Source organism: Paroedura picta, chromosome 1 (assembly GCF_049243985.1).
Source record: "Paroedura picta isolate Pp20150507F chromosome 1, Ppicta_v3.0, whole genome shotgun sequence".
In the NCBI taxonomy this organism is placed as follows: Eukaryota; Metazoa; Chordata; class Lepidosauria; order Squamata; family Gekkonidae; genus Paroedura; species Paroedura picta.
Genome location: NC_135369.1, coordinates 143,136,479 through 143,164,280, shown reverse-complemented (window position 1 = coordinate 143,164,280; position 27,802 = coordinate 143,136,479). Strand labels below are relative to the sequence as shown.

Genomic DNA, 27,802 nt, shown 5'->3' with positions numbered 1-27,802 from the left:
TGTAGCTGTGTATAATTCTCTATAAAATATACAAGTGATACTTCCCAGCTACAAAATAACAACAACAACAACAATAATAACAGCTATTATTATTGTTGTTGTTGTTGTTATTATTATTTGGAGTCTGATGTCCTTAGAAATAGTATAGTAAACAAAACAAACTTGAACCTGAAAAGCTGTGGGCATTTGGTCTAGTAGGGCTTCCATACAGCTTATCATTATAAAACTGTAAGATTAAAATAATTTTAGCAAATACCTAAAGAGGAATTGTATTTGGCTGGGTACTTTATAGGAGCCCACAATGTAGAAAACTTTGTGATATAAATACTGGAGGTATAAATGCAATCTTAATTATCTATTTAGAAAAATACTTTATAAACAGTACCACAGTACCCTTATCACAGTGTAGTTGTTATGAGGCAAGTTCAACTGTTGTGTTGCAATTCAGTTAACAGTATGTAATGTTTGTATCAGTTATAAAACTTTATATTGCTTCAGAAGACACAGCGTTTCCCATTTTTCTGAAATTTCCTTGGGATTAGTTAAGTGGCACCTGGGTCAATCTTCCATGAACAGTTACTCAGTTGATTTTGCCTATCAAATCATCACACAAATCCAAGATTGACCCCACCCACAATGGTGACTCATTTAAATATTACCTCAGACTCATGGAAGCTGCAGACTAATGTGAAAGTGGCTTCTAAGTAGTATTCATATTATTTCCTAATAATAACAATAATGCTGGTTAGAAAGTCAGCACTGAACAGAAGTAATATATTTAGATGTCTGGGATCCCAGATCACCACAGCCATATTTGTTCATGAACAGAGGCAGGTATAGATTAGAAGAAGAAGAGTTCGTTCTTATATGCCACTTTTCTCTACCCAAAGGAGTCTCAAAGCGGCTTACAGTCACCTTCCCTTTCCTCTCCCCACAACAGACACCCTGTGAGGTGGGTGAGGCTGAGAGAATCCTGATATCACTGCTTAGTCAGTACAGATTTATCAGTGCTGTGGCGAGCCCAAGGTCACCCAGCTGGTTGCATGTGGGGGAGTGCAAAATCGAACCCGGCTCTCCAGATTAGAAGTCCGCACTCCTAACCACTACACCAAACTAGCTCTGTTATAGGCTATACATCACTTCGTTATGTTTAGAAGATTTCACAAGAGCCTGTTCTCATTAACTGTCTTCAGGAAGTCTTTGAAAGTTGATTTTTCTATGGCTCTGGCATCCCAGAAAGATAGCTTTAAACTTGTTTCATAACTTAGCCAATATGCGAGTCAGTTCTTAAATGTAATGCTCAGAAAGGTATATGGCTTAATCTCTTGTGTTCTGGTGCTCATACTGCATAACTAGCAAATCCCATTCAAAGTGAGTCTGTGTAAGTGATCATTGGAAAAAGCTGATTAATGTGTTAGTACCACTATGAATTAATTTGGTACGTGCATTCTGTCATGATGAGACAGTTCAAAGTCTGAAACATTATAGGAGTATTTTGTCATATCACAAATATCGTGAATGTTTAGATCACAGTTCCAGAGATTTCAGAGTTTTTAGGAGAAAATGAATCATTATTTTCAGATTAAAAATTATTCCACACCAATTACTATTTCAAAAGGTTTTTCAAATATAATCAGTGTTCCCTGGATTCTATTTTAGCAAGAGGCTTAAAGATTATCTCAAAAGTAGAACACTTCCATGGGTCAGGTGACATGTTATCCTTATGGGATGTAGTGGCTAAGAGAAACAGCTTCTAGTCTGGGGTTGATTCCCCACTCCTCCAGCCAGCTGGGTGACTTTGGAATAGTCACAGTACTGTTAGAGCTGTTCTGTCATAACAGTTTCTCTCAGAGCTCTCTCAGCCTCACCTATGTCACAGCCTCACCTATGTGGGGAGAGGAAGGGAAGGTGATTGTAAGCTACTTTGAGGTTCGTTTTGGATAGTGAAAAGTGGGTATGAAAACCACCTCTTCATCTATGAAAAAGGATGACCAGAGGACCCAGTTTAGAGGTTTTCAAAAAGATGATACATACTATGGTAGTTGTTGTTTACAACAAAGCTAGATATGTGTAAATTTTCCCCTTGATTTAGGGATGTAGTTTAAAATGGATAAATTATACTTGTGAATTATATCAAAAGTTAAGTTCATGCTGAATCATCTGTTTCAGTGGTCTTCAATACATACCTTGTGCCTCACTGATCATCCATGATAGAAATGCTGGATCCATTTTCTTCCAGGGCCAATATTTCAGGAGGCATTTGGGGCTGTTGTAGATGAGAGGAGCCACAAAAGTCTCACTAAATGGGTGGAAGACATTTCATCCATGGAAGTACTTCATTGAATCCAACCCAAAGAGACCCTCCCCCTTATAAAAGATCTCATTTGCCTTCTTTCTTTTACCAAGCAGCCAGCTTCCATTGTATGTTTCTATAAAGCCCCCCACCCTGAGAAAGCTAAACCAAGAAAATTCAAATGGATAGCCATGTTGATCTGAAGTAGCTCAATAAAATCAGAGTCCAGTAACACTGGACTCTGATTTCAAGAAAATGAAGGTTCTGCGTGGCTGGCACAGGCATGGAACCTTGGGGCAGATAGCCTGATTGGCTGAAGAGATAGGGAAATAGTGAGAAAAAGCAAGGACAGCCTTTTCAGGGAGGGAGGTATGTGAAGGTCCTTTGATGGTTTGATTTTTCATTAAATTATATACCTCCTGGTGTTAATTTGTGTTTCCTATCCCTGGCAGTCTTGGTCTGCATCCCACAGTCCTGACCTTGACTCTGATGAGAACATAACTTTGACACCTCCTCTTCCTATAAAATGGCCTGATAGCATGTGGCTGTATGTCACATGACTTCCTGTCACATGCTTGTAGCTTAGTGAGTCATATACTGTTTCCTGGGACATAAAGCTGGGTGTTGAGTTTCGAAAGGTTGAAGACCCCTGATCAACATTGTAATGTCCTAAGGAAGGTTCTTGGATATCACTAACTGAGAGTTGTTGATGGTAGGGTGGATATCTCTCAGCAATTGTTCTTCTAGGGTCTGAGAAGTTAAGATAGCTTAATCAGGGAAAGGGACATACAAATGTGGGTAGCTGCCATTTGGTGTACTCGAGTCCTAAGCAACCTATAAAGGAAAATAGATGCTTGTGAATGAGTGTGTCTAGAGAGTTGGATTGCAGGACTGGGTTGGGAAATACATGGAAGCTTTGGGGGTGGAGCCAGGAGTGGGCAGGATTTGGGATAGGACGAGACCTCAATGGAGTATAATGCTACAGAGTCCATCCCCCAAAGCAGTCATTTTCACCAGGGTAACTGATCTCTGTGACTTGATAATAAGCTGTGAAACTGGGTTCCGCCTGACAACTGGAATCCCTACCAGAGAGAAAGATATGCTGTCGGTCCATTGCAATTCTGGACTTCCTGGTAGAGTAGAACTCAATATTTATGGAGTCCTCTATTTTGTGTGTTGAAATTCACTGAGGGAGAATATGATATGCAGAGCAGCTTTTCCTCAGTAGAGGGCAAACCACCACCTCCTTTACTCCTTGGTAAGTCAAAACCGGGCAGAAGGAGTCTGGCCTGAAGAGTGCCAAGCACTGCCTACAGATGGTGGATTTGGGGAGAAAGGCTGCAGAACCATTTCAGACTTCCCTGGGTGAGCAGGTGACTGCAGGGCACATGAGGTCTGGAGAGAATCTCCTCTCCACTGCCACTTGAGCACCAGTGGGGGTGCTCTTTGCCACAGAGGGTGGAGGGACCGGAGAATGTCTGACACAACCTTCCCCTCCCTGAACATGGAGTTGTGCATTCAGCCAGCTGTATTGCTTGGAGCAGTGAAATTCTTCCTGAACATCGCTTGTGGGATTGCACTGCGGTGTATGGTGGGAACAAAATAGTAGCAAGGGGAACAAAGTGAAGATACCCCACTTACATTTTCAGGCAATGACCATCCATCCAATCAATATATAAATCAGATAAATATATACAAATATAAAAATAAATTAAATAAATACGTATATAGATGAATAAGAAAAATATATACAAATATATGAATAAATAAGATAAATCCGTATCCATGGTTCCTCTCTATATTTGTGAAACAGCCTGGGGGGTGGGATGTGTCCAGCTGTCCAAGTTAGAATAGGGTCAATCAGGGTGCAGCCAGCATTGCTAATTGGCCCTGCCCCTACAGCTCCCACCCTCCCTTCCTGGACACTAGCCATGTTCCTCTCAGATACACCAGAGACAGAGAGACACACAGAGACCTGTCAGACCAAACACGAGCCCTCATTCCCTCCTATCGCTCCTCCTGCTAGGGAAGCAGAGAGAGACAGAGACAGAGAGCTGCCCCAAACTGCACACCAGCCCTCCTTCCCACCTACAAACCAGCCCTAATTACCTGCTCTGCCTTCTGCTGCGAGACACACCAAGACACACAGGGAAAGGGAGAGGGAGAGACAGAGACAGACAAAGGTCATGGTTTTCGGCAAGAGGACAAAACCAAAAATTTGGAAACTAGACAACTATAAAATTGAAGAAGTCAGTAAGTTCAAGTACCTGGGAGTTATATTACAATCTTAATGTGCCAGGACTGTTCACTTTAAATATGCTGCTGAGCAAGCCCAAAGATCAGCTAGCAACATTGTCAAATTCCATTGAACAAAGGGAAAATATTTTCTGCCAGCTGCCCTAGAGCTCTACAGAGCCAAGATACTTTCTCAGCTGCTATATGGCTCCTTTTCAGGAGCCCCAACATCTAGTGTTATGCTACTGGAAAGGGTGCAGTCAACATTTCTAAGGAAGATCATCGAGCTCCCCAAATGCACTTCAAATGCTAGAGTGAGATTGGAAACAGGTATGCAAAGTGTGGAAGATAAAGCTAACCTACAACCCGAAGCGATTGTCTGTTTTGATTTTAAGACACTACTTCAGGCTAAAAACTGTGAAGCACAGAGTATCACAGCTTGGCTTTATGGAACAACAGCTAGCCAACTTACACCAAGATCAAGCTAAATCCACAATTAAACAAAGGGCCAAGGACATTAGTCAGCAAAGCAGTCTAGCCAAAGCAACAGAGTTTCTGTGTCCAGATAGGATCTGATACAAGCTTGTTCCAACTTCATATCTGTCAAACCTAGAACTTAATACCCATAGAAGAGCCTTCGCCCAAGCGAGATGCTCAGCTCTATCTACAGCTGTGTTGGAGGGGCATTACAAAAAAAAAAAAAAAAACCCTTGCTCAGCGACTCTGTCCTTGTGCCAGCAGATGGATAGAGTCAGACGAACATGTGCTTCTGTTCTGCCCCATTTGTGATGCCATCAGATGTAACTTTATTCAGCCAGTTTTAAATGTCTACCCAAGATCTTCCCCAAAGGAGAAAGTCAAGGTGCTGCTTCAAGACAAAGACAGGCAAATAACTCTCTGCACAGCTAAATTTTGCACTGCCGCCATGAAATTGCGTACTATGTATGTGGATCAGAAAATTTCTCTCCGATCCAACTTCAGAAGTACAAAGAGCCAATTGTCACTGGCAACTTAAACTGTCTTAAATATTCAATCTAACATCTTAAAAGTTTTTATGTCGCCAGATCTTCTAAAAAAAAATTATAATACCATTACTGTTTTTTCTCTTTTTGAATTGTTTTTGTTTTAAATTGCATGTATTTGAATTTTGGTCTGAATGACCGTAAAGAAATATTGATTGATTGACAGAGAGAGAGACAGAGACAGATATCTGCACCTTCCGGTGTCCCCTGGGTCCTAGCGCCCATTACATTCCTGCTTGTAATGGACATTGGATGAGTCATTCCCATGGGTGGATTTTTTTCTCCCACAGAACAAGGAGGCAGCTGTAGCAGTGATCCCCAGACAGAACAGATCCAATATTTTTTACCCAGGAACACAAATTTAAGATGGTTCACAACTATTTCATACATTCCACACCAGGGTAATAGGTACACATGGCTGAGAATTTCCTTCAGGAGCCAGCCGGCAGTGTGTGTCTTTGTAGTGGGGACTCTGGGAGGTCTCCACAGCTCTGATGGTCTCTTCCAAGATGGTGACCAAACACAGAAGGTTCCTATTAAGTCTGTGCGTTCAGTGATCACAGACTCCAAGTCTTCAAAACAGCTCTTTTTATTTAGCAACTCCAGCAACAGACTATAACTACTGAACAGAGAAAAATAGGCAAACTCATGCACTTGTATACCTTTCAGGCTGCCAGCTGCTGCCTCTGATTGGCTTTAAGCAGAGCAATCTGATTGGCCCTTGCAGAGCAATCTGAGCAATCCGATTGGCTCTGGCAGAATGATTAGGTTCCTTGATTGGTTAGTTCCTTGGCTAGCAGAGAACCCTCAATTGCATCTGTGTCCAAATGCCCACAGACATAACAGTTCCAGGCCTATTTCGCGGACAAGGCAGGGTTCCCACCCCCTTGAGCCATGAAGGAGGAAGGCGAGAGATGTCAGGGAAGAAGGATAGATGAATAAAAACATTTGTTGTTTTTGAAAAGCCCGTGTTTTAACATGGCTGCAACATGTTTTCAGAACAGGGCAAAAAATGAAATTGGCATGGCCAATTCTGTCAGCAAAAAAAGGTTAACACCCAGACCATGATTCGAACTCACAGACTTCTGGTCCTCAGAACAACAGCCCAACAGATTAAGGTAAACAGCCTAGGTTGGATTCTGGGGCAGCTCAACAATATATAAATCTTTTGCCAAATAACACGTTTAATAATATATGTGTTGTCTCTGCTAAGGACCAAGCTTGAGGTCTGAGGCAGGATCGTGAGGCTGTGCAGCATTAGCCAATGTGTGGCTAGATCACAGCTGCAGAATCCAGTCAGTTTAAAGTGAAACTGACCAATACCCCACACTGTCAGGAAAATCCTTTTATCTGTGCATGTGTATAACTTCAGGCAACTCCCCAGATGTCAGGGAGAGATTTGTAATATCCTTCAGGGGGCCTCTGGTCACCCGATTTAAACAACTATGATGGGCAGGGATCTCAGAGGCAGGTGGTCACCCTCAGTGAATCCAGCAACTGGTCCATTTTGGTTAAAGAGAGCCGCCTGAAGCCATCAGACATCATCTCCCAAGACGGGGGAGCCTGGTAGTTTTCACTCATTAATCTTCAGAACTGTACCAGGTGAGAAAGTGGAGCTAATCAATTTTACTATGCTGCTTCACTATCTATCTCTATATAACAGCATGTTACCACTGCCTCCTGTCTCTATGACAGATGATGGAATTTAAATATGAGCATAGACAGAAGAACCTGTACCTACCCTAGTTTTTTTTCCTGATTCTTTGCTGGCATTGACCTATTCAGTGTGGTAGTTGGATGACTGAGAATAATTCATAAACAATTAAGAATTAGCCATATAATTTATCATGAAATATTAACTTGTCATTTCTCCCCATTGCCATTAGCTCAGTCTGAACTGAGCAGTCCCTGTGGCACTCCCACCTCTGAGTGCTGTACAGCAGTGTCAGAGGAGCTGATGACAGAACCTGGGTCCATCGTTGTTATAACTGTCAGCCAGGTATAAGCACAGTTTCCCCTCCAGGGGCTCTTCAGCCCCTGACCTCCCAATCCACCCTTGTTTGCATACATGTTGCAGGAGAGTTAAACTTGATGCCTGCCATCATAAAACTTTATTGATGTCACATTGATAATGCTAATGAATAGTAAATTTACTCCTCAGCATTTTCATACTTCATTAACATCTGTGGGACTACAGAGGGGGTAAATGGATTGTAGTTCATATCCTAGGATTGTTGTAGAAAAATTATCTTCCTCATTTCTTCCCACGTAATCTACATAGTTTTAATCAATGTTTTGATAATGATTTGGATACAACAGAATTTTCTTTCTGCAGAAAGAATAATTTCCACCTGTTTTTTGCCTCTCTTTTTCTACTGCAGTCCAAAATACCCCCTAAAATTCCGTTCCTGAGGACTAGAAGCAGTAGAGAAACAGAAGCAGTGGAGGGTATTTTGAGCTGCCATATGAGGGGGGAGGAACATAAAAATATGTTGATGGATCCAAACTAGTATTTTTCCATGGAATGACCGTCTCAAAAACATTTCTCAATTTAGAAAAAAAGAGCTGGGCTTATTTATAACATTATAAAGTATCCATTATCATTGTGGTAACATTTTGTAGTTTTTTAATTGTTGCAGCTAATTATCGTATGTCAGTCTAATGAGGTGACTCATAAAATTTAAAGGCATGAGGGAAGATATATTTACCTTCCTGAAAACTTACAAAACAACATATCAATGTAGAATTTTTTGATACAAATTTGCAGACAAATTTAATGACTTTTGAACACTCTCTTCAATAATATGGGTTTACATAGTTTAATGAAGGTTTCTTACTTAAGTAATTGTACTTAGTGATTATAATACACTAGTTCTTATGGTATGGACCCTTGAAACGATAACATGACAAATGATTCTCAGAGAAAGACACCTGCTGCTATGTTAAGTACCATACACACACAAAAAACTACACAGATCTTTTTGAGTTATGTGTGTTTTCATAATGTCTTACTCATAGATCTGTGAAACCATTCCAGAAAATGTCCATGTATCATCATCATCCTTTATTCAGTCAATTGACCAGCAAAACTCCAATAATCTCTATGTATATTTTTACCTTGAAAATGCACATCATTATCTCCTTCTCCTTCATGCCTCTCTTCTAGAATCATGTATGTTTCTTAGTTGCTTTTTGTTATAAGAACAGAGCACCTCATAAAAGAAACAAACCCAGCCTATTTGAGGTTTGAGTCTGAGGCTTCATATGCCTGCCGAGTCCCTCACTCCAAAAAAAATTCACTGACCCCAGGCTCTCCCTCCAAATCTCCAGGAATTTCTAAATCCAGACTTGACAATCCTATATCTAATGTAGTTGCATGTCAGCTACCATGCTACTTTAAGGCCAGCATTCAGCAGCCACTTAATTAGCGCAGAATCGAACCTGGCTCGCCAGATTAGAAGTCCGCACTCCTAACCAATACACCAAACTTAGGCAGCCTCCCATCATGCTTTGCTCCCTTCTCCTTTTCAAAACATGTAGTTTTTTTTGCAAAATGGTGCCTGCTTGCACCTTTGTTTTCATTGTACCCTTAATCCCACCATTCTGCATCTTTGATCTTCTCTCCCCCTTTTCCCCAAAGTATCTTGAATGTACCTTTTAAAAAATCCTGTGTTATAACATAACTAATAAATAAGCACTAGCGGGGCTCCAGGATCAGCGGGACCGGTGGGGCGGGGCAGCGGCAGGCGGCTTGTCCAGGGACTGGGAGTCGCCGGGGCCGATGCAGGCGTGGTGCAGCGTGTTCCCTCCCCCACGGCGCAGGCGAGCTGGGCCGGTGTCAAGCGTTGTGGCGATAGGGCAGCTTCGCGCCGAGGCTTCGCGCCTGCCGATTGGCCCCTCCAATTGTCAGTCCGGGGGAAGGGGCCTATGGGCACCCTTCCTCATCACGAACAGGGCCCACCTTTGGTGCCCTTAATGGATTATTTTATCTGCTCTGCTAGGAGCGGTTAAAGATAACACTGCTGTGCAAGACTGCTTTTTTAAGAATTAGAAACAGTTTTATAACCTGATCACTCCTTTAAAAAAAAGGCAGATTTTTAATATTGGAAAGTGGGAGGGGGAAGAATGGTGATGAGCAAAGGAGCATGCCCAAATTACTCAAAATGGCGGGTGAGGATAAAAACCCAATTCCGCATCGGGTCGCCCCAAATTAAACCCCATTAGACTCCACTTCTGGGGATCCCTTTGCTGTGGGGCAAGTGAGGGGGCAATTCAGGACTGCACCTGAAAAAGCAATTATAGTGCAGAAATGGATGGAAAAGTAGACCCTTTAGAAATACAAATCCAAACACTATTGCTAGAGCTAAAACAGTCACAGTCTCAATTTAATCTAGCTCACAGGATTGTTGTGAAGATAAAATGGAGAACCAAAAGGGATGTAAGTCATGTTGGGTCCCCATAGGGAAGAATAATGATAAAAAATAATAGGCAATCCAAAATGTCTGCCAGGTCTCATAAGATAAACATTCCCAGTCTAACTTGCTTCACAGAGGAGTTCTGAGAATGATGGAAGCCAACTTTGGTCTCTCACAGGAAGGTGTAAATGAAGCAAATAAATATCTGCAAAGTTCTCTTGAGTTCTCCGCATTCTAACCCTTTTTCAGTTTTCTTTTATTCCCTCTTCATTTTTTTTATTGTAAGATTTTTTTGTAATCATGGGGTTTATTTGTAGGAATATTTCCTGTTCCTATTCCTATATTTGTTTCATGGTATTCTAAGCAGCAAAAGATCCCTTTACAAGAACTGATTTGCTTCAATTTGACAAATAATTTACTTGTTTGGTAGCTTCCCAGGTGGGCAGGTAAAAGGATCTGGGTAGCAGTTGTGCTCTGAGATGTTGACATGAGGCTATTATCTGACAATTGCTTATGCTGCCTTACAGTTAGGATACTGTGGTGGTGAGAATTGGGCTCATTCTTCTGTAGTTGGTTCCTGCTTTTACAGTGTCCCTCAGCATCTTAATAGCATGATCCTGCTGGCAGTGGGTTTAAGTTAACATCCTGGTTTTGCAGTTGCTTCCATTGGCAATCTGAGGGAATGTAGGGTGTCATTCCCAGTGCATTTGAGGATGGGGGATATACATACACAATACTGTATATATCAAGCTCCTTTCAATCCCCAAGATGCCCTCCTGACTTGTATTTCATCTTCCCCCTTCACTGTAGGGTTTCCAGGCCCCCCAATGGAGACAGGGGACCCTGCTGCCAGTCCCTGCACCCCTGATCCATGGATTAGGTGACTGGTATGGGGACTTACAAGTAGAAAGAAGGCAACCTAGGCCCCATTGCCAGCATAACATAGGAAGTGTCATCATCACACTCGCAACTTCTGGGTGATACTCTGATATTTGGATGAAAGCTGGTAGGAGTCGGTTTTTCTATAAAGTTTTTGTCCAAATACCATAGCATCACCCAGAAGTCACTATCATAATGACACCGCTTCCTTTGTGATGCCAAGCCACTTAGCCTAGACTGCCTTCTTTCTACTGGTAAGTCCCCTCCTTCCACCAGTGGTAGGATCTGGAAACCCTGCTTCACTGCTATTCTGGTGCTGAGAGCATCTATATATGAGACTCAATGTCTTAAAGTAGTGGGGGTGATTTATTTTATCCTGTGTGGAAACTGAAGAAGTAAAAATGCAAGACAGCTCAGGAATGAAGCATCTGTCTAGAATCTGGTTTATACTGAGGCATTTTGGTGCTGCCTAAGTATTGTTTTACTGGAACCAAACAAAGGAATACTTAGGTTGATCTTCTTTTCATTTTGTGTCGGGTTTAAGGTCAGTAAGAAAATTTACAGTGGTTGTAATCTAATTTGATGTTGGCATAAAAGTATGAATTAGCTGGAAGCATTTTAAAGTATGTGCCTGGCAGGCTGCAGATTTTTCCATGGCTCATTACCAACTTGTTTCTTTGCATTTAGACATGGTGAGAAATCTGTAGGTTTGAACCGTACTGTGTAGTCTTCCCTATAATTTTTCAAAGAGTTCTTCTGTCTCACATGTACCATAAATGACATTCATTCATTAGAGCTGACTGCTGGGAAATTTATTTATTTATTTTTTGAGAACCAAACCTGATTTAATCTAAAACTGCATTCTGTAAGAGATATTTGACAAATTATTACCAGGATTTTTGCATATTTGTCAGGTTCATTAATTTATTTGCAAATAAAGGACAACAATGCAACTATATGTTAGTTTCATGACTAAAAAGCAATATGGAGGATTATTTTAGTTTTCACCCTTTATTTAAAATGTTATTCACTTAAGATACAGATGTAAGCATTTTCCTAATTTGTAGTAATGAATTTGACAAGGTGATTGGCTTTTGTTAGATGTCAGGTAATCTTCCTTATACAATGATCTAGAACAAAGATCTTAGTAACAGAACCCACCACTACAGTCAGGTTCAGTCCATTCTGCTACCTCAGAGTTCAACCACCTGATTACTACCTCATCCTCCTGCATGTGTGAAGTACTCAGATCTCCAAATTGGGGTTCCATCTTTAACCGCTCCTTCGGAGCGGATAAAATAAAGCCCTAAGGGCTATTGGGGAGGAGTTAGGACAGGCCCTGTCCATGATAAAAACTCGGAGGGGCGCTTCGCGGCTCCTGATTTGCCCCTCCAAGTGCCACTCAAGGGCCAAGCGGCCAATGGGGAGGCGTGCGAAATGCCTTCCTATTGGCCCCTCACCAGGACAGACCAAAATTCCATTCACCCAGCCCAGTCTGGCTGCCAGTCTGCTCGTGACCATCTCAGGGAGAGGAGGTCAGTAGGGCTGCCAAGGGGAATGAGAACACAGGCTGTGCCAGTCCTTTTTGCCCCAAGGCTGTCTTAACTGTCATGCCCAACTGCAAATTGCCTCAGAACCCTGACAGAGCTGGCAGGAGGCTGCAGAGTGCTCCCCCTCCCCCCCCTTCAGGCTTGCTGCGAAGGAGCCTCTGACAGGCCCTGACTGAGGGAAAACTGTTCTGCCAAACAGTTGCCTGACAGGGAGACCACAGAAAAGCCCCTTCTGACTTAAAATACTGCTCTGGCCGGAGGTTAGACACAACCAAGCCATGTGTCTTTCTTCTTTGCAACTCTGCAGATTTGAGGCCACTGCACAGCATTATTCTGCAGAAGAAACTGGCTCTTTTGTCTCCTGTTTCATCTGCACAACAACCCTGTGCAGTAGGCCTCAAGTCTTTCAATTCAACAACAACCTGTGTGGGAGTCCTTAAATCTTTCTTCTCTACCACAACCCTGTCCAAAGTAGCCCTTTCTGCCTGGGGAGCTGATCTTTATACTCTGCAGGTGAGCTGTAATTCCAGGAGCTCTGCAGGCCCCACCTGGAGGTTGGCTACCCCTGGGTTGGAAATATTCCTGGAGGTTTGGAGGTGGGACTTCAAAATCGTACAATGCCTCAGAGTCCAGCCTTAAAAGGAGCCATTTTTGCCTTCAGTTGGTAGGGAGTGGTGCAGGGGTGTCCCTCCTGGCCTCTGGGTTATGGCCAGCCCTTACCAGCAACTGTTTGTATTCTGGGGCGCAGACAGGCAGACCAGTATCAGTCCTGTGAGTCTGGAAAGTGCAGGAAGATCTAAATAAATATTTACAGCCTGAAACTGTAAATAGAGAACAAGTAAATGTCTGGAGACACATGGTAACTGAAATGACTTATTGGCCTGGCAAATAAAAAAAACAGTATAAAAAACCTTACTAAAGTCAAGACTGCTATGCACAGAGAGTCTTCCTCTTAGGACTGCCAGCTTCCCTGTGACGCTCGCTACCCCACCTCCCTCATGGGGAGTCTGCTATGGGGAGAGAAAGGGAAGACAACTGGAAAATGCTTTGAGACACCTGAGGCCTGCTGGGTCACTGCGGCCCATTCCCAGTTCTCTCAGATCTCTCACAACCCCACATACCTCACAGGTTGACTATTGTGGAGAGATAAATGGAAAAGGTGTTTGTAAACCGCTTTGAGACTCCTTTGGGTAGTAAGCAATAGGGTACAGAAATCCGTTCTTCTAAGAAGCAACCATGAAAGAAGCATGTGGGCACATAACATTTTATCAGCAGTGAAAAAATGGAAAAGAAGGAACAGGGTGGACACCTGTGTACTGTGACTACCCCATGTGTATTAGGGCAGAGGGGTATTTCGGTGAATGTGGCTTAATTCACACAAAAAGGGAAATGATGCAGAACTGGGAGGAATTGGTTGCCATGTAATCTTTCCCTAAGAAGAGTCTCCAGTCTGATTTTCCCTTCACATATCTGAGGACATGGCTCTGGAAAGCTCATCTGTAACCACTATGCCAAAATTCCCAAAGGTCAGTCCTCTCCCACACTCAACGGACATTCCACACCACAGGTTCTTGACACTCATATCTCCACATCCATACCCTCATTTGCCACCATGCCACCACAACCTCCCACACAACACACACATTCAACCCCATGCCCTTACAGACTGGACAACCCCTCCCCTTCCTCTTCCCACTGCCAAGCTCTAGCACCCATTGTATTCTTGGATACAACGGGCTTTACCCCTAGTCTCTAATGATTGGGATTCACTGTTCACTGTACTCTCAACAACTAAGGACAGAACAAGCATCCAGTTCCACTGAAGCATTCAACTGGTTAATTCCAAATAGTCCTATAGAGCTGATCTGTAGATCAGGCAGATTCTTTTTCTTAGCTAAGGGGTTTTGTGTGGCTGACAAAAGGACCCATTGTAGACAATCTGAGGTAGCATTTAAAGATGGCACACTTTGAATAATAGTGGGCAGTTTATTTTTAGAAATATTTTGTTCCTCATTAAAAAGATGTGATTATCTTTTCCTTTGGTCCAGGAGTGTTACAAGCTCAGACGTTATTAGTATTCATGAGCTACTTCATTGCAAAAGGGCTCCATAGGGGCTCAGAATTAGTATGTGGTTATGAATTTGACAGAGCAGGCAGAAAGCAGCATTCCTGAAAGTCAGTGATTCTTGCTAAAGGCTGGAGTCACCTGAAATATATGGACTGCAAAACTGAAGAATCACGGATTGTTGCATTACTTATGTCTCCTTATTTTAATGAAGAAATCTATGGAGTTGCATTGACCTACTGTAATCAAAATAATCTCTCTTGCTAAGAGAGCAACACATCTGAGAGATCACAATAAAACTATTTCATAGCCAATTGTGACTATCTTGATTACGGAATGAGATGTATTTTCATAAAGTCCATAGGTAAGTTGGTTTACAATGTAGCTGATAATTGTTGGATGCTGGCTTTCATTTGGGGGATAATTTTTCTGTAGCACTGATTGACATTTCTTGACTAAAATTACAATAACCTTTTTGAATGTTTTCAAAACAATCTTGATTTTATGTACAAGAAAATTGTATAGAAAGATGTATTTTTCTTTGATTTTTCAGTCAAAAATTGGCTTTCATAGTAGCTTACAGCAATTCAAAATATGAAGTATGCCAAAAGATACTCAAAAACAATGTGAACAATTTTGTGAGGTCTCAGTATAGACAGAAAGGAGGGGGTTCTTGCAGGTTCCAAATGGCAATTGGTAACTAGGAGGAAGGGGTCTCCCATCTGGACCCAGGCATGATGAGAGGGAGTTCAGTTGCTTATATTCAAATAAATAATGTGTAATTGAACTACCTATCTAAATGTGACCTCCCTAATCTAAAATGAATCTATAGAAAAATGTGCATTCTGGCTAATTTTAATATCAGTTAATAAACTTAGTATAAGTTAATGAAATCTTTTAAATTTTTCCCTGTTCAGTCAGAATACATCTTTGAAGTGTAACATCTGTAACTTCAGAGCCTCTTGTGGAGCAGGGTGGTAAGGCAGCTGACATGTTGTCTGAAGCTCTGACCATGAGGCTGGGAGTTCAATCCCAGCAGCCGGCTCAAGGTTGACTCAGCCTTCCATCCTTCCAAGGTCGGTAAATTGAGTACCCAGCTTGCTGGGGGGTAAAACGGTAATGACTGGGGAAGGCACTGGCAATCCACCCTGTATTGAGTCTTCCATGAAAATGCTAGAGGGTGTCACTCCAAGAGTCAGACATGACTCGGTACTTGCACAGGGGATACCTTTACCTTTACCTTATCTGTAACTTGCAACCAGCCCTTTCAAATGTGATTCAAATTACTGAACTTAAACAACTCAGTTCTGACAAGGAATGAACTTTATCTTATCAGGAGGGATCATCTGTAAGCAGTGATATTCATCCAGCTATATAAGCTATAATCTAGCTGATGCATCCATCAGACAGAATGTGATTTCCAATAATAACAGATAATATCATGAATAATCTTTAAACAGCCCGTGGCGCCACGGGCGCCACGGACTAAATAATTCGTTAAGCCCCCTAGAGGTGGGCTTTGTCCGTGATGAGGAAGGGTCCGGGTTGGACCCTTCCTCACGACAGACAATCGGAGGGACCAATCGGTAGGCGCTTTGCGCCTGCCGATTGGTCCCTCCGATTCCCAGCCTGACCGCAGCGTCAGACCGCCGCCTGAGGGAACCCCCAGCAGTCGCACGAAGCGCGGCTGCTGGGGCTTCCCTCCCTGCCGGTCTGACGCGGCGAGAGGCGCGAAGCGCCTCTTGCTGCGTCAGACCGCCGCCCGAGGGAACCCCCAGCAGTCGCGCGAAGCGCGGCTGCTGGGGGTTCCCTCCCTGCTGGACTCACACGCCTTCTCCCCTTTCAAAACCCCTTTTTATAAAGGGGCTTTGAAACTAGTATTAACAATAATAAGGGACAGCAGTTCCTGTTGCATCCTCTCCTTCTCATTGAAGAGACCTACTTTGCCTTCTGTATCATTCCTGAGGATCAGGTAACCCTCAGGAACAAAATTGGGGTGGACTCAGTGGGCCACAACAAAATGATCTGGCAGGTCCTGTTCTTGGGTGTTTTGGGACAGGGGTAATCAACCTGTGGTCCTCCAGATGTCCATGGACTACAATTCCCATGAGCTCCAGCCAGCAAACGCTGGCAGGGGCTCATGGGAATTGTAGTCCATGGACATCTGGAGGACCACAGGTTGACTACCCCAGTTTTGGAATGTGGGTGGATGTATGGATATGTGACATCTATCATAGTCTGTATCTCATGCTGAAGTAAAAATTATTTATTTTGTTTTACGGTAGATATTACATTGTGTGTTTTTGGATGAAAATAGTTTAAAGACGCCTGTTCTAGAGAAGTATTTATTGCAGTAGGTTTCTGAAAGTAAGGTGGGAGGTTGTTTTGTTTTTGCTATCAGATGTTTATTATTAACAGTAAATTGCCAAATATGTGATTGCAAATAGATTCGTCACCTCTGGAGAAAGCAGCATGCTCCCCACCCCCACCCCAAAAGGTTTAGTCCCAACAGCAATCTCTACCTACAGCTGCCAGAATTCATTACAGTTGAACATGTTTTTAACAACAAATCTTTTGAAATATATATGTTACAGATATTTAAGGATATTTATTAAAGATGCAGGGAAGCAGTCTCTTGATAAGTATCATTAAAATTTTAGATAATTAGACATAATACAGCTAATTAAAATGTTGTATTGGGGGAGGGGGGGAAATGGGTATAGTTTTCCAGGGCTAAGGGCATGAGAAAACCCCTACTATGATGCAAGTCCATGACCACATGTTCTCTTGACTCATGAGATTTCGAGCAAGGGATAGAATGATTAGGAGATAACATGTTTGTATTAAACCCAAAGAAATAATACTTGGATCCTGGATATATTCTCAACACATCTAATTTTCTATATGGCCCTATCTATGGATCCATAAATACAGAGATTGCAGCCATGAATAGACCACATAGATCTCTCTGTGAACCCCGGAGGGGGGGAGAACACATTTGCAGAAAAATCTGAAATTGGGGAAAAAATCATTGTGGGATTTTTTAAAAACCCACAAAATAATAATAGCAGTTCTGATAGCTTTAAGAAACATTACTGGTGCAGTATTGCCACCCTTAGTTTCTGTCCATAAAAGGCAGGAGACAAGTATAGTGACTTTTCCAGGACCATTTTGGCTTTTGAGGAAGGACTCATTGGGACACGTACTACCACCTGACATGCATGACTCATCCAGGCCCAGCTGCTTGCTACTGTTTAACAGCAGCCACCCACACAAAAACTAATGTGTGTACTGGTTAGAGTTTCAGGCTAGTATCTGCAAGACAGTTTCAAACTGGCCATGCAAGCTCACTGGTTGATCTTGGACCAGTCACACATTCTCAGCCAAATCCATCTAACAGGATTGTCATAAGGCTGAAATGAGGGAGAGGAAATAATACAAATAACTTTCAATCCCCGTTATGTTAATATGGGAGGTAAATAAAAAGTTGATGGGTAGCTTGGTGGAAAGGAGAAAAGGAAGTATGGGAAGATGATGGGTAGGGTGCTAGGATGAGGAAAAGGAGGAAACCATGTGGTATACAGGGGGAAATGAGGGACTAATCTGCAAGTCCCTGCAGGTTTCCTCTGTGCAACCTGGCCCAACCTGGCATCTGGCACTGTTTAACTGGACCCAACCCAACAGCTGGAACCATGCAGAGTTTTCACAGGTTGAGGGTGCCTGGGGGAGGGAAGGAAGGAAGGAAAGCTGAAGGTAGGGAGCTGATAAAAGGAGGTTGGTTGGTGGACAGGAAGGAGAGAATGAAGCAGGAAAGGTGGCTTTCAGGAAAATAGTAGAGGAGGGGGAAATGAAGTGCTCTACCACAAGTCCCTCACTTTTCTATATAAATAAGAAAATAACTATAGGGTCACTTCAGAAGGAATAGTGACATTTTAAACTAGCTCACAAGTTCTGTAGAAGATACCTGAAATTAACAGCTAGTTTAGTTTTACTTTCTCATGAATTTTAGGTTATCAAATCACTAATGTGTTAGTATCTTCCACTATGACAATTACCTACAGGTTCTGATCAGTCTGTTTTTTCTTTGAGGTTATTTCCTCTCCATCAAATAAGGCTATTGCTAGATCAGTCTGGATAAATGACCCAAATACTAAATATGTCTTCAGTTACTTGTCCCTTATTTTCCACAGGAAGGGACATGCAACTATAAGAAATCTAGGTCCTCTCAACTCCTTCTTTTTGAAGGAGAGTTGCTTTCCATTCCATCTATTGTCTCTTCACTTATAGAATAATTTCCTGGGGGAGGGGAAAGCTTAAAACACAGTAACCCATTTTTTTGCTCCTCAAAGAGAAGTTTTCTTCTTTCTGACCTTGAAAAATGATATTCTCTGATTTTTAATGTTTAACACCTGTGTAGTACTTGTAATGACAATTTAAACAATGTTTGTCATTAAAATACATTCTAAAGTGGACATATATTCACTTACTGTTGCTCAGAGTAACTGAGTCTACTTTTCAGTGTATATTATACTCTGGGAATTATCTCAATAAACAAAGCATGTGTATTCAGCAAAATGTTGTTCAGCAACATTTGTAATTTGATCAGGATGCACCTTTCTTCTTTGTTATCTGTAGAAAATATTCCTCTGGATTTCTTTTCTCTTTTTTAAGTAATAAGGTGAGCAGGGAACTTTCAGGGGTTTCTCATTCCCTTTTCTCCCACTATTTCCTCTACCCCTTCCCTGAAAATCCCAGCCTCTCTCCCTGGCCTCTCTCCTCTTTTTCTTATCTACTCAACAACCTACCTCTTGTTTGCTTCTCCCAAATTAATTAAATTTATTATTTCATTTGTACCTTGTCTTTTTCCACAATGGGGACCCAAAGCAGCTTACATCATTTTATCCTAAATCAAGGCAGGTTATGCTGAAAATGTGTGACTGGCCCAAGGAGACTCCTCCATAGATGATTTTCATCTGGGTTTCATAGGTCCTGGTTTGAAGCTCTAATTACTTTATCACAGTGTTTTGTTTTGTTTTGGGGCAGTGGCTGCTATTGAGCAGTAGTAAGTCCTCAGTTCTGTGTGAGTCATGCAAATCAGATGGTAACAAGTTTCCTAGTGATTGCAATTGAGCCTGATTCTCCCCCAAAGGCCAAAATAGCCCTGAGCTCTCTCTGCCTTTTACTAACAGAAACCACTTGAATGTTGGTTGCCTACAATAGCTACTGAAGGCATCTTTAAAAAAAATGGCAGCCATGGGTTTGTTTGCTTTTCAAACATTTTAAAGATTTTTATATTATATTATTTATTTATTTGTTTATTTGTTTATTTATTTTGAGCCATTTTTCAGATTTGTGACAAGATCTGTCTTCTCTATTCATGGCTTCAGTCTTCTAAATTAAGTAGCCACAGATTTCACTATGCTGAAAATTAGATATATTGATGAGCAGGGACCCCACAAGGACTTGCAGGGTTCCCTTCATTTCTTGCTGTATCCCTCTCCCCACAATTTCCTCTTTCTCTCCTCCTGGCAGCCCTCATTCTTCCACTCACCTATCTACCTTTTTTTGGTCTTCAGCTTTATTTATTATTTATATCCCATGTTTCTACCAAGTGAGAACCCAGATCAGCTTACATAGTTCTCCTCTCCTTCACAATAAGATTGTGAGGTAGATTAAGCTGAGAGAGAATGACAGGTGTCCATGGGAAAGCTGGGATTTGAACCTGGGTTTCTCATATCCTAGTCTACTTTTCTAATTGCTACACCACCATGTCTCTCAGCTTTCTCTCCTATCTTTCTTCCCCCTAGCAGCCTCTCTCTTGGAAAAGTGTGGCCAAGTTGCAAAAATCATGTGGTTGCAAGTTGCTCCAAGTGAGTCATGTAGTGGCGATTACAGGACCCAGCCAAGTAGCCCAGTTGTGTGGAAGTTGCTGCTAGACCGAGGCAAGTTTTGTGGCATCAGGATGTCATCATACCTATGAGATTTATACAGATCTCATGGTAGCAGGTTGTCCAGTGGCTGCTCCTGATGAGATTTCCCTCCAGGGCAGGAGGGAGCAGGGGTAGACTGAGAGGGCAAAATAGTTCTGGAAGGGGCCCTGCCTCCCTCTGTCTCTTACTTCAGAAATCATGTGACACACACACAGCCTTTATCACCCTCCACAATCTGCAGCACAGGACTACAGATGTGTCAGGCCGTGACAGTTCACTACACATTTTGCCCCTTTTAAATATATAGAGAGCCCTGAACATTTCACACTTCAGGTACCCTCTCTCATTCAGGGAGACCCCACAGACAGGGCTACCCAGTCCCCTTTAACAGTCAGCCATCACTCAGACATTTCACAGAGCTGTTGGAGTTGAGACTCAAACACTGCTTCAGTCACATGCTTCCTCCATTTAGTCATATCATACACATGTGTGTGTTTCATCTCCTGAGGCCATACACATCCATTGCACATGCTTAAACGAACAAGGAGTTGACTGTTACTTATCTCTTAAACACAATGTTGGAATAAATCAGATAGATGATCACAAGTCGTGTCTGACTAACCTTACTTTTTTTTTTTTGAGAAAGTACTTTACTGGATCAGAGGAATGCTGTGGACCTATTTTATTTCATTTTCAGTAAAGCTTTTGATAAGGTACCACATGATATTCTTGTTCACAACTTAGTAAAATGTAGTATGGGTCCTATTACTGTTAGGTGAATTGATAATTGGTTGACAGATTGCACCCAAAGGGCGCTTATTAATGGTTGAGCATCCTCTTGATGTACTTCAGGGAGCTGTCCTCGGCCCTGTACTGTTCAACATATTCATAAACGATTTGGATGAAGGACTAGAAGAGGGTGTTTATTAAATTTGCAGATGATACTAAACTGGGAGAGATAGCAAACACAGCAGAAGACAGAATCGGGATACAGGATGAACTTGACAGGCTGGAAAGCTGGGCTAAAATGAATTTAAGTAGTGATAAATGTAAAGTTCTGTATTTTGGTCGAAAAAATAAAATGCATCATTATGGGATGGGGGAGATTTGGCTTAGCAGTAAAGGATCTAGGAGTCTGATATGAATCATCAGATGTCTACTAATTCCACTGTCAATTATTTAGTTTCTCAGACGTATTAACCTGTATTTGAATATTTTGTGATTTAATTTTTTTAATTTAATTGAAAGGCACAGCTGTGTGTCATCAGAACACCAATGTCGCCTATCATTACATCTTGTGTGGCACCCCCCATATAGATATTGAAATGAAGACAGACTTTACTAGTACTCCTTGTAGCCATACCCCATGCAATTGGTGGGTTCCCATTACAAATCTCTTTGAATTCCTTGGTACAATTGCATTGACGTATTCAAGGGTACTTCTCTGAATACCCACTTTGTCCTATACACACACACAAAACACACCAGTTGTTCACAGTCATATCTAGAATTTAGCATACTACAGTATATACAGCAGTTATCCAGCCCATGTCTCATAGATGCATGGGAAGGAACTGGATGTGAGTTGAGGCTGAATCTGAAAAAACTGAAATGATAACTGGCACTGGTTGAGTTGGGGAAGATTAGTCTTCTCTAATATTTCAGATCTAAGACCTTTGAGGGGAAAGCATTCATTCGTGCCAGGAGAAAAGCTCTTCTCAGGGGTGGGACATCAAGAAGATGCATAATATTTCTTCTAATAGCTATGGCTCTGCAACTCCTCACAAACTTCCAAAGATTTATTGACTCTTTGGAGGACATTCCAAAAAGAGAGCTATACTCATAGTATTTAAGCCACAATCTTTAATGTCAGCTACAACTGCAGCTGATGTCAGTGATTGCCCTGAATCTGTGAATTTTTCCTCGCCTCTGGATACTAGCCGAAGTTTAAGCCTGAGCTTAAACGTTTTAAGTATTTATTTGAAACTATATTGACAAATTATTATCTATATATTATCTATATTATTTATTATCTATATTATTTACAGACCATGTAAAGGAGAAAATAATTTGCTATTAAGATGCATGCATTTAAAGATGCTTTATACATGACTCCCTACACCTTTGTATCATTTCTAGCCCTAACTGTCGATCCTAATACATAAGGAATCATAGAATCATAGAGTTGGAAGTGGCCATCTAGTCTAACCCCCTGCTCAATGCAGGATCAGCCTAAAGCATCCTAAAGCATAATACAGGCCTTAGTGTCACTGACCAGCACATGTGTGTCAGCCTTTTCTATATGCAAAGTAGTATAAGCTGAGCACTTGTCCTATGAGGGGAAAATCCTAAGGAAGTCTCAAGTTTGTGATCCAGTTATTAACAATTTATTTTAAGCACACCCATAGCTATTCTAAGCATACAAATGTAAAGGAAATTGAAGAAGGGAAGTACAGAACTACAATTTATAACCAATTTTAAACTTGCAAATTATTTTTCTTTATTGTTCCTTATGTCTCTCTTGCTAGGCTGAAATGAAACAACAAAAGAGGGAACAAAGTAGCCCAACCTTTATACACAAGCTAGGAAACTGAAAAGTTGAGCAGCAGCAGAATATGTATTTAATAATAAAATGCAAGTATTTATTTCAATACATGTTCACATATAAAACTTACTGCTTGGCAGGGGTTGAATTAGTCACACCAAATAAGGACTCAACAAATACTCTTTTTTGGCATGAAAATGGCCACAGCCATTTTATTATTTGAGAGTGGCGTAGTCTGGAAGCGGACACATGCTCTCGTGGTCAGCCGACCACAAGGCAGCCCTTTACCCCACAGGTTTCCATTCACGGGTCATGCCGGATCACACGCCTGCTTTCCCGGACATCTGACCTGCAGCTTGTGGGTGGTGGCAGCTGTATGCCGGGCGTCTTTTGCCTCTGCTTGGTTTTGCCTGCCACCTGGAAATGCAAGCTCCCCAAGTGGGCTCTGCATCCACGCATCCCCTTAAGGGGGGGCCCCCCTTTTACTAGGGATGCCAGCGCGCAAGCTTGGCCCCTTGGAAAATGTCCGCTTCCAGCCAACCAACTGCCAGCTGTGGCAATAACTCCACACAAACTCCTCCTGTGCATTTATCTTTCATAAACATACAACACAACTGTTACAATGCTTTAAAAACAACAATATTGAGGGAGGAAGAGTGGGTGTTCACTTTGACGCTGAAGGGGAGAAGAGGCAGAGCAGACTGGCTCTGCTTCCTCTAATGGAGTACTTTTCTCTGCCCCTCCCCTCTCTGCTGCTGCTTCAAGGCTGCTGCTAGGAAGGCTGGGACTTGTAGTCCCTGCTCTCCATCTCAACGTCCTTTTCAGTGCTCCTGGACACCGCGGCAGCAATGGCCCCTTCGCTGACTCTCAGGTGCTCATAACATCAACATATATCACGCACTATTGTACAAATCCAAAACATTTTGACACATAGATGAATGACAAGAAACCAGAAAACCAAACATATTTAAACATCTCTTGGGGTCTTTTTCAGTGGTCCAATATTTAAATACACTCATGTGATATAATAATGGAGACTATAAAGTGGTCAACAGTATGAATGAAGAGGCTCCCACACTTATAAAATGCATCCAAATATATTTCTTGGAGCCGCCCAATTAAAATATTTATTCTTCAAAGTGCCATCCTTATTGAAGCCCTCTCTCAGCCTTGAGTGTAATCTCATGTGTATCATAGAATGTAGTCTTAATTTTGCTGCTGTAGAGCAGGGAAGGCCAGCCAGCCAGCTGTGCTGCATGGCCCCTCTGAGCTCTCCCAGTTGTCAGTTACCTTGGGAGCATTCACGGCTGCAGCAGAGCATGGCCAGACAGCCCTCCCAACTTTCCTGGTGGCCAAAAGGACAGGGAACATGGGGCAGCCGCGGTGGTGTGTGCCAGGATGGACCTTCCCAGCCTGCTGGTGGCCAGGAGCAGGGACACACAGCACAGCAGAAGAGAACACGCCGTCACCAGCTCCCATTCTTACCTCCTGCCAGTTCTTCCTCCTCACACCAAGTGCCGGGAAGCAGCATGGACAAAGAGGAGGAGGCAGGGAAGATCCTCTGACTGGCCCTCAGTGGGGGACTTCATCCCTCTATTGAGGGGATGTCCCCCACTGAGGGCCAATCAGAGGCTTAGCACATCATCAGAAGAATAGTATTCTTTTTATGTGGTATGATAAAAGCAGTGTACTGGGCTAAGATTCTACTAAGAACCTTTGCAAGTAATCCTTTTTATTATATTTTATATTTGTATTGATATTTAGGCGGGAAGTTTGTGTGGTATAGTACAGTCTCATCAGATATCAGATTCTCTGAGGATTCTATGTAATTTCTTTAGAATTTACATATTTATTTCTGAAATATTGGTGTAACTTCGGTCTTTAATCAGCAGTACTTAAATTATTTAAATAAATTTACATTGTATATTTTCTTTCATTGCAAAACATTGTTCAGGGTATGTAGCGGTGTGTTTACATTATTGGATTCCCTGTGTTTACAGCATATCCTTCTTCCATATAGTTTAGGATGACGTACCTACGAGCACCTAGTGAGGCTTATGGCTAAATGGAGATTTGAATCCTGATCTCTCTTGATCCAGCACTCTAACAACTGCATAATAACATTTTGCTCCTTCTAGTTAAGAATGTGTCTTTGCTCTTTTTTAAATCCATCATAAAGGATTAATATTTTTAAGTGGGAGACTTTCAAGGACTGCTGTCGAGGAGAGCATTCCAGTATCTTTCATTTTGAATAATATCTTGCAATGAGCAAGTCCTTTCTCTTACTGCATGCATGTATGTAACTTGAAAACCAGCAATTGATGGTAGATCACAGTTAAAAAATAAGAATTCAGAAGTAAGATTTCAATTAGGAACTTGAGGAAAAATATAAATTTCACGAATCTATACACAGCCAACTCATTTGTAGATTTTGTTTTCACAATGCTTGATAATATATTCAGTAAGGGTTGTACATTATAAATACAAAATATGAATACTATTTGAATTTGATGGGGCTTTTTTAGATTTTAATATTTTGTTAAGCACACAATTATAATTTAAATGTGCACTTTTTTTTACTTTGTAAATATAGTACGTTTACTCCTAAAATGCAAGGCAGACGGATGGGGACTTCAGGGAGAACTATCACAAAGAGCACAAGTGTGAGTGGAGAGGTGTATAAGCTGGAACACAATGATGGAAGTCAATCAGACACTGCAGTTGGTACGGTTGGAACAGGTGGGAAGAAAAGACGATCAAGCCTTAGTGCCAAAGTTGTTGCCATGGTATCTCGAAGAAGCAGAAGCACATCCCAGCTTAGCCAAACAGGTGAGTGACATATGCTCAATAAGAACATGGCTCTTTAAACACCCAAATCAGATCAGTGTTTATGTGTGGCTGGTTCAGGAAAACCCATTTCCTTTTGGAAATGAATTTGCACTACTAAGCATGGTACAGTCTTTATTTTTACCAGAGATATAAAGTGGACATTATACTGATCTTCTTTCCCCCTTCCAAATTGGAAGAATGATTTGAATAAAGATTAGTTACAATAACTTTGGGATTGTGATGAACGACACAATTATTCTAATGAGTTTCAAGAAATATATGTTTCAAAGACTGTCTCCTTAAAAACCCCAGAAAAATGGGCTTAGTGGATATTAAAAGCATAGCATGATGCTACAATGCATGCTTTTAAGGCTCCTGTTCTTTCTTGCGACTTCACAAATCTTAAAAGCCTCATCTCTATAGCCTTGAGAAAAAGCAAAGCCACCATAGGGAGAATGAAAATATATTTTAAGGATCATGGTTCTGTTAAAATTGTTGAAGGGCTTGTCTTCCACTGGGAGAGCAAATGGCCATAAACTGCTTAAAAAAAATAAAACTTGATGCCAAGACACAGCTCAGTCAGATTTTGCAATAGTAATTCAGTATCAAGCTCAAGATTAGCAGAGTCTGAAGGTATGTTAAATATTTTTGATCTGTGTTATTTTTGTTTGCACTTTTTAAGGAAATTCTTCATTGCATCACATCCGACCCAACATCAGAACTGGAAAATGCAGTTTAGCTATCTAAATACTAGCATATGACTTATACAGCTATGGTTAATAAACAACCCTGCTGGATAAACCATGTATTTTTGTCAATCAGTAAATTTAATGGGCATCGTTTGAAGTTAGCTCTTACACTTAGATTTGAAATACTAATTTCATTCTCTTTTAAATATTTAATTATACTCACTATAGATTCAAGTGGGTAGCCGTGTTGGTCTGAAGTAGCATAACAAAATCAGAATCCAGTGGCACCTTTAAGACCAACAAGGATTTATTCAAGGTGTGAGCTTTCGAGTGCACTCAAAAGCTCATGCCTTGAATAAATCTTTGTTGGTCTTAAAGAAGCCACTGGACTCTTGATTTTGTTATATTCACTATGTGTTTTTTATTTCCTCAAATTCTCTTAAATGCTTTCGAGCACTGGTCACGTTAGAATATCATTTAAATCATTGTGCTGATGATGGTTAGTGATAGAGGTGTTGCAGTCTGTGCTAAAACTAAGACTTCCTGTATATGATCATACCACGGATTAATGTAAACATTAAATGGGATGGGAAACAACATTTTGTTATTCTAAATTAAGGTGGATCTCCAGCATCTCAGACTGAAACATAATGAGTTCTATTGATTTCAGAATAACTTACTTTGAACAAATTGAACAAAAAATGCCTTAAAGCAAGAAGTATCTCTATGATGTGGCTTTTTAAATTTATACAGTCTCTTAATTTCATATATAAAGACCAAGTACATATTTATTTACTTACTTCATCTATATGCTGCTTTCTCTCCTGTTCTAGCTTTTATATAAGAAAAGTTCAATTTCAGTTATCAAGTAGTGAGTTCTAGATACTTTATTTTTATTATATCATATCTGGGTTATGGTAAGGATAAAAGTCCCTAATATAATATTGGAAATAAGCTAACTTGAAGAAAAATTGTTCATTTTATGTCTGTAATTGTATGCTTTTCAGTTTCAATGTTAATTTTAAAAGGCTGAAGTGATATGCATATGAAAGGGGGGGAATTGTATTGGTCCATATTACTCACCTGTGAATAAATAGGTTAGAAATGAGGCAAAAGTGAATTAACATAATTCAGTGTTTCCCTCTAGAAAGAAAATTCAAGAAAGACTTGATATTCATTTTAACCATGCCTTCTCAGCCAGTTTCATAAAACCGTGGGGGTTTTCTTGCCTGTCCTGGCAGAGTTTCCTGAATAGGTGGGAGTTAATTAATTTTAATGTTTTTTTTAATTGTTAAACATTCATCAGTCATGTCAACCTCCTCTCCCTCCCAAAATGGCCAATGTTGGGCC

General features: G+C 41.3%; 1 protein-coding gene across 50 annotated transcripts in view; it reads left to right on the top strand.

Annotated features, from left to right (window-relative positions):
- The window catches only part of RIMS1 (regulating synaptic membrane exocytosis 1), a 354,394-nt gene that overhangs the window by 296,488 nt on the left and 30,104 nt on the right, over positions 1 to 27,802 (top strand). For 40 of the 50 annotated variants that reach the window (XM_077306856.1, XM_077306846.1, XM_077306880.1 and 37 more), the window contains one exon: positions 25,528 to 25,763. The exons of the other annotated variants lie outside the window; for them this stretch is intronic. In XM_077306856.1, coding sequence (XP_077162971.1) covers positions 25,528 to 25,763 — 236 coding nt within the window. The remainder of the gene's footprint in view (positions 1 to 25,527; positions 25,764 to 27,802) is intronic. 50 annotated transcript variants of the gene reach the window in all.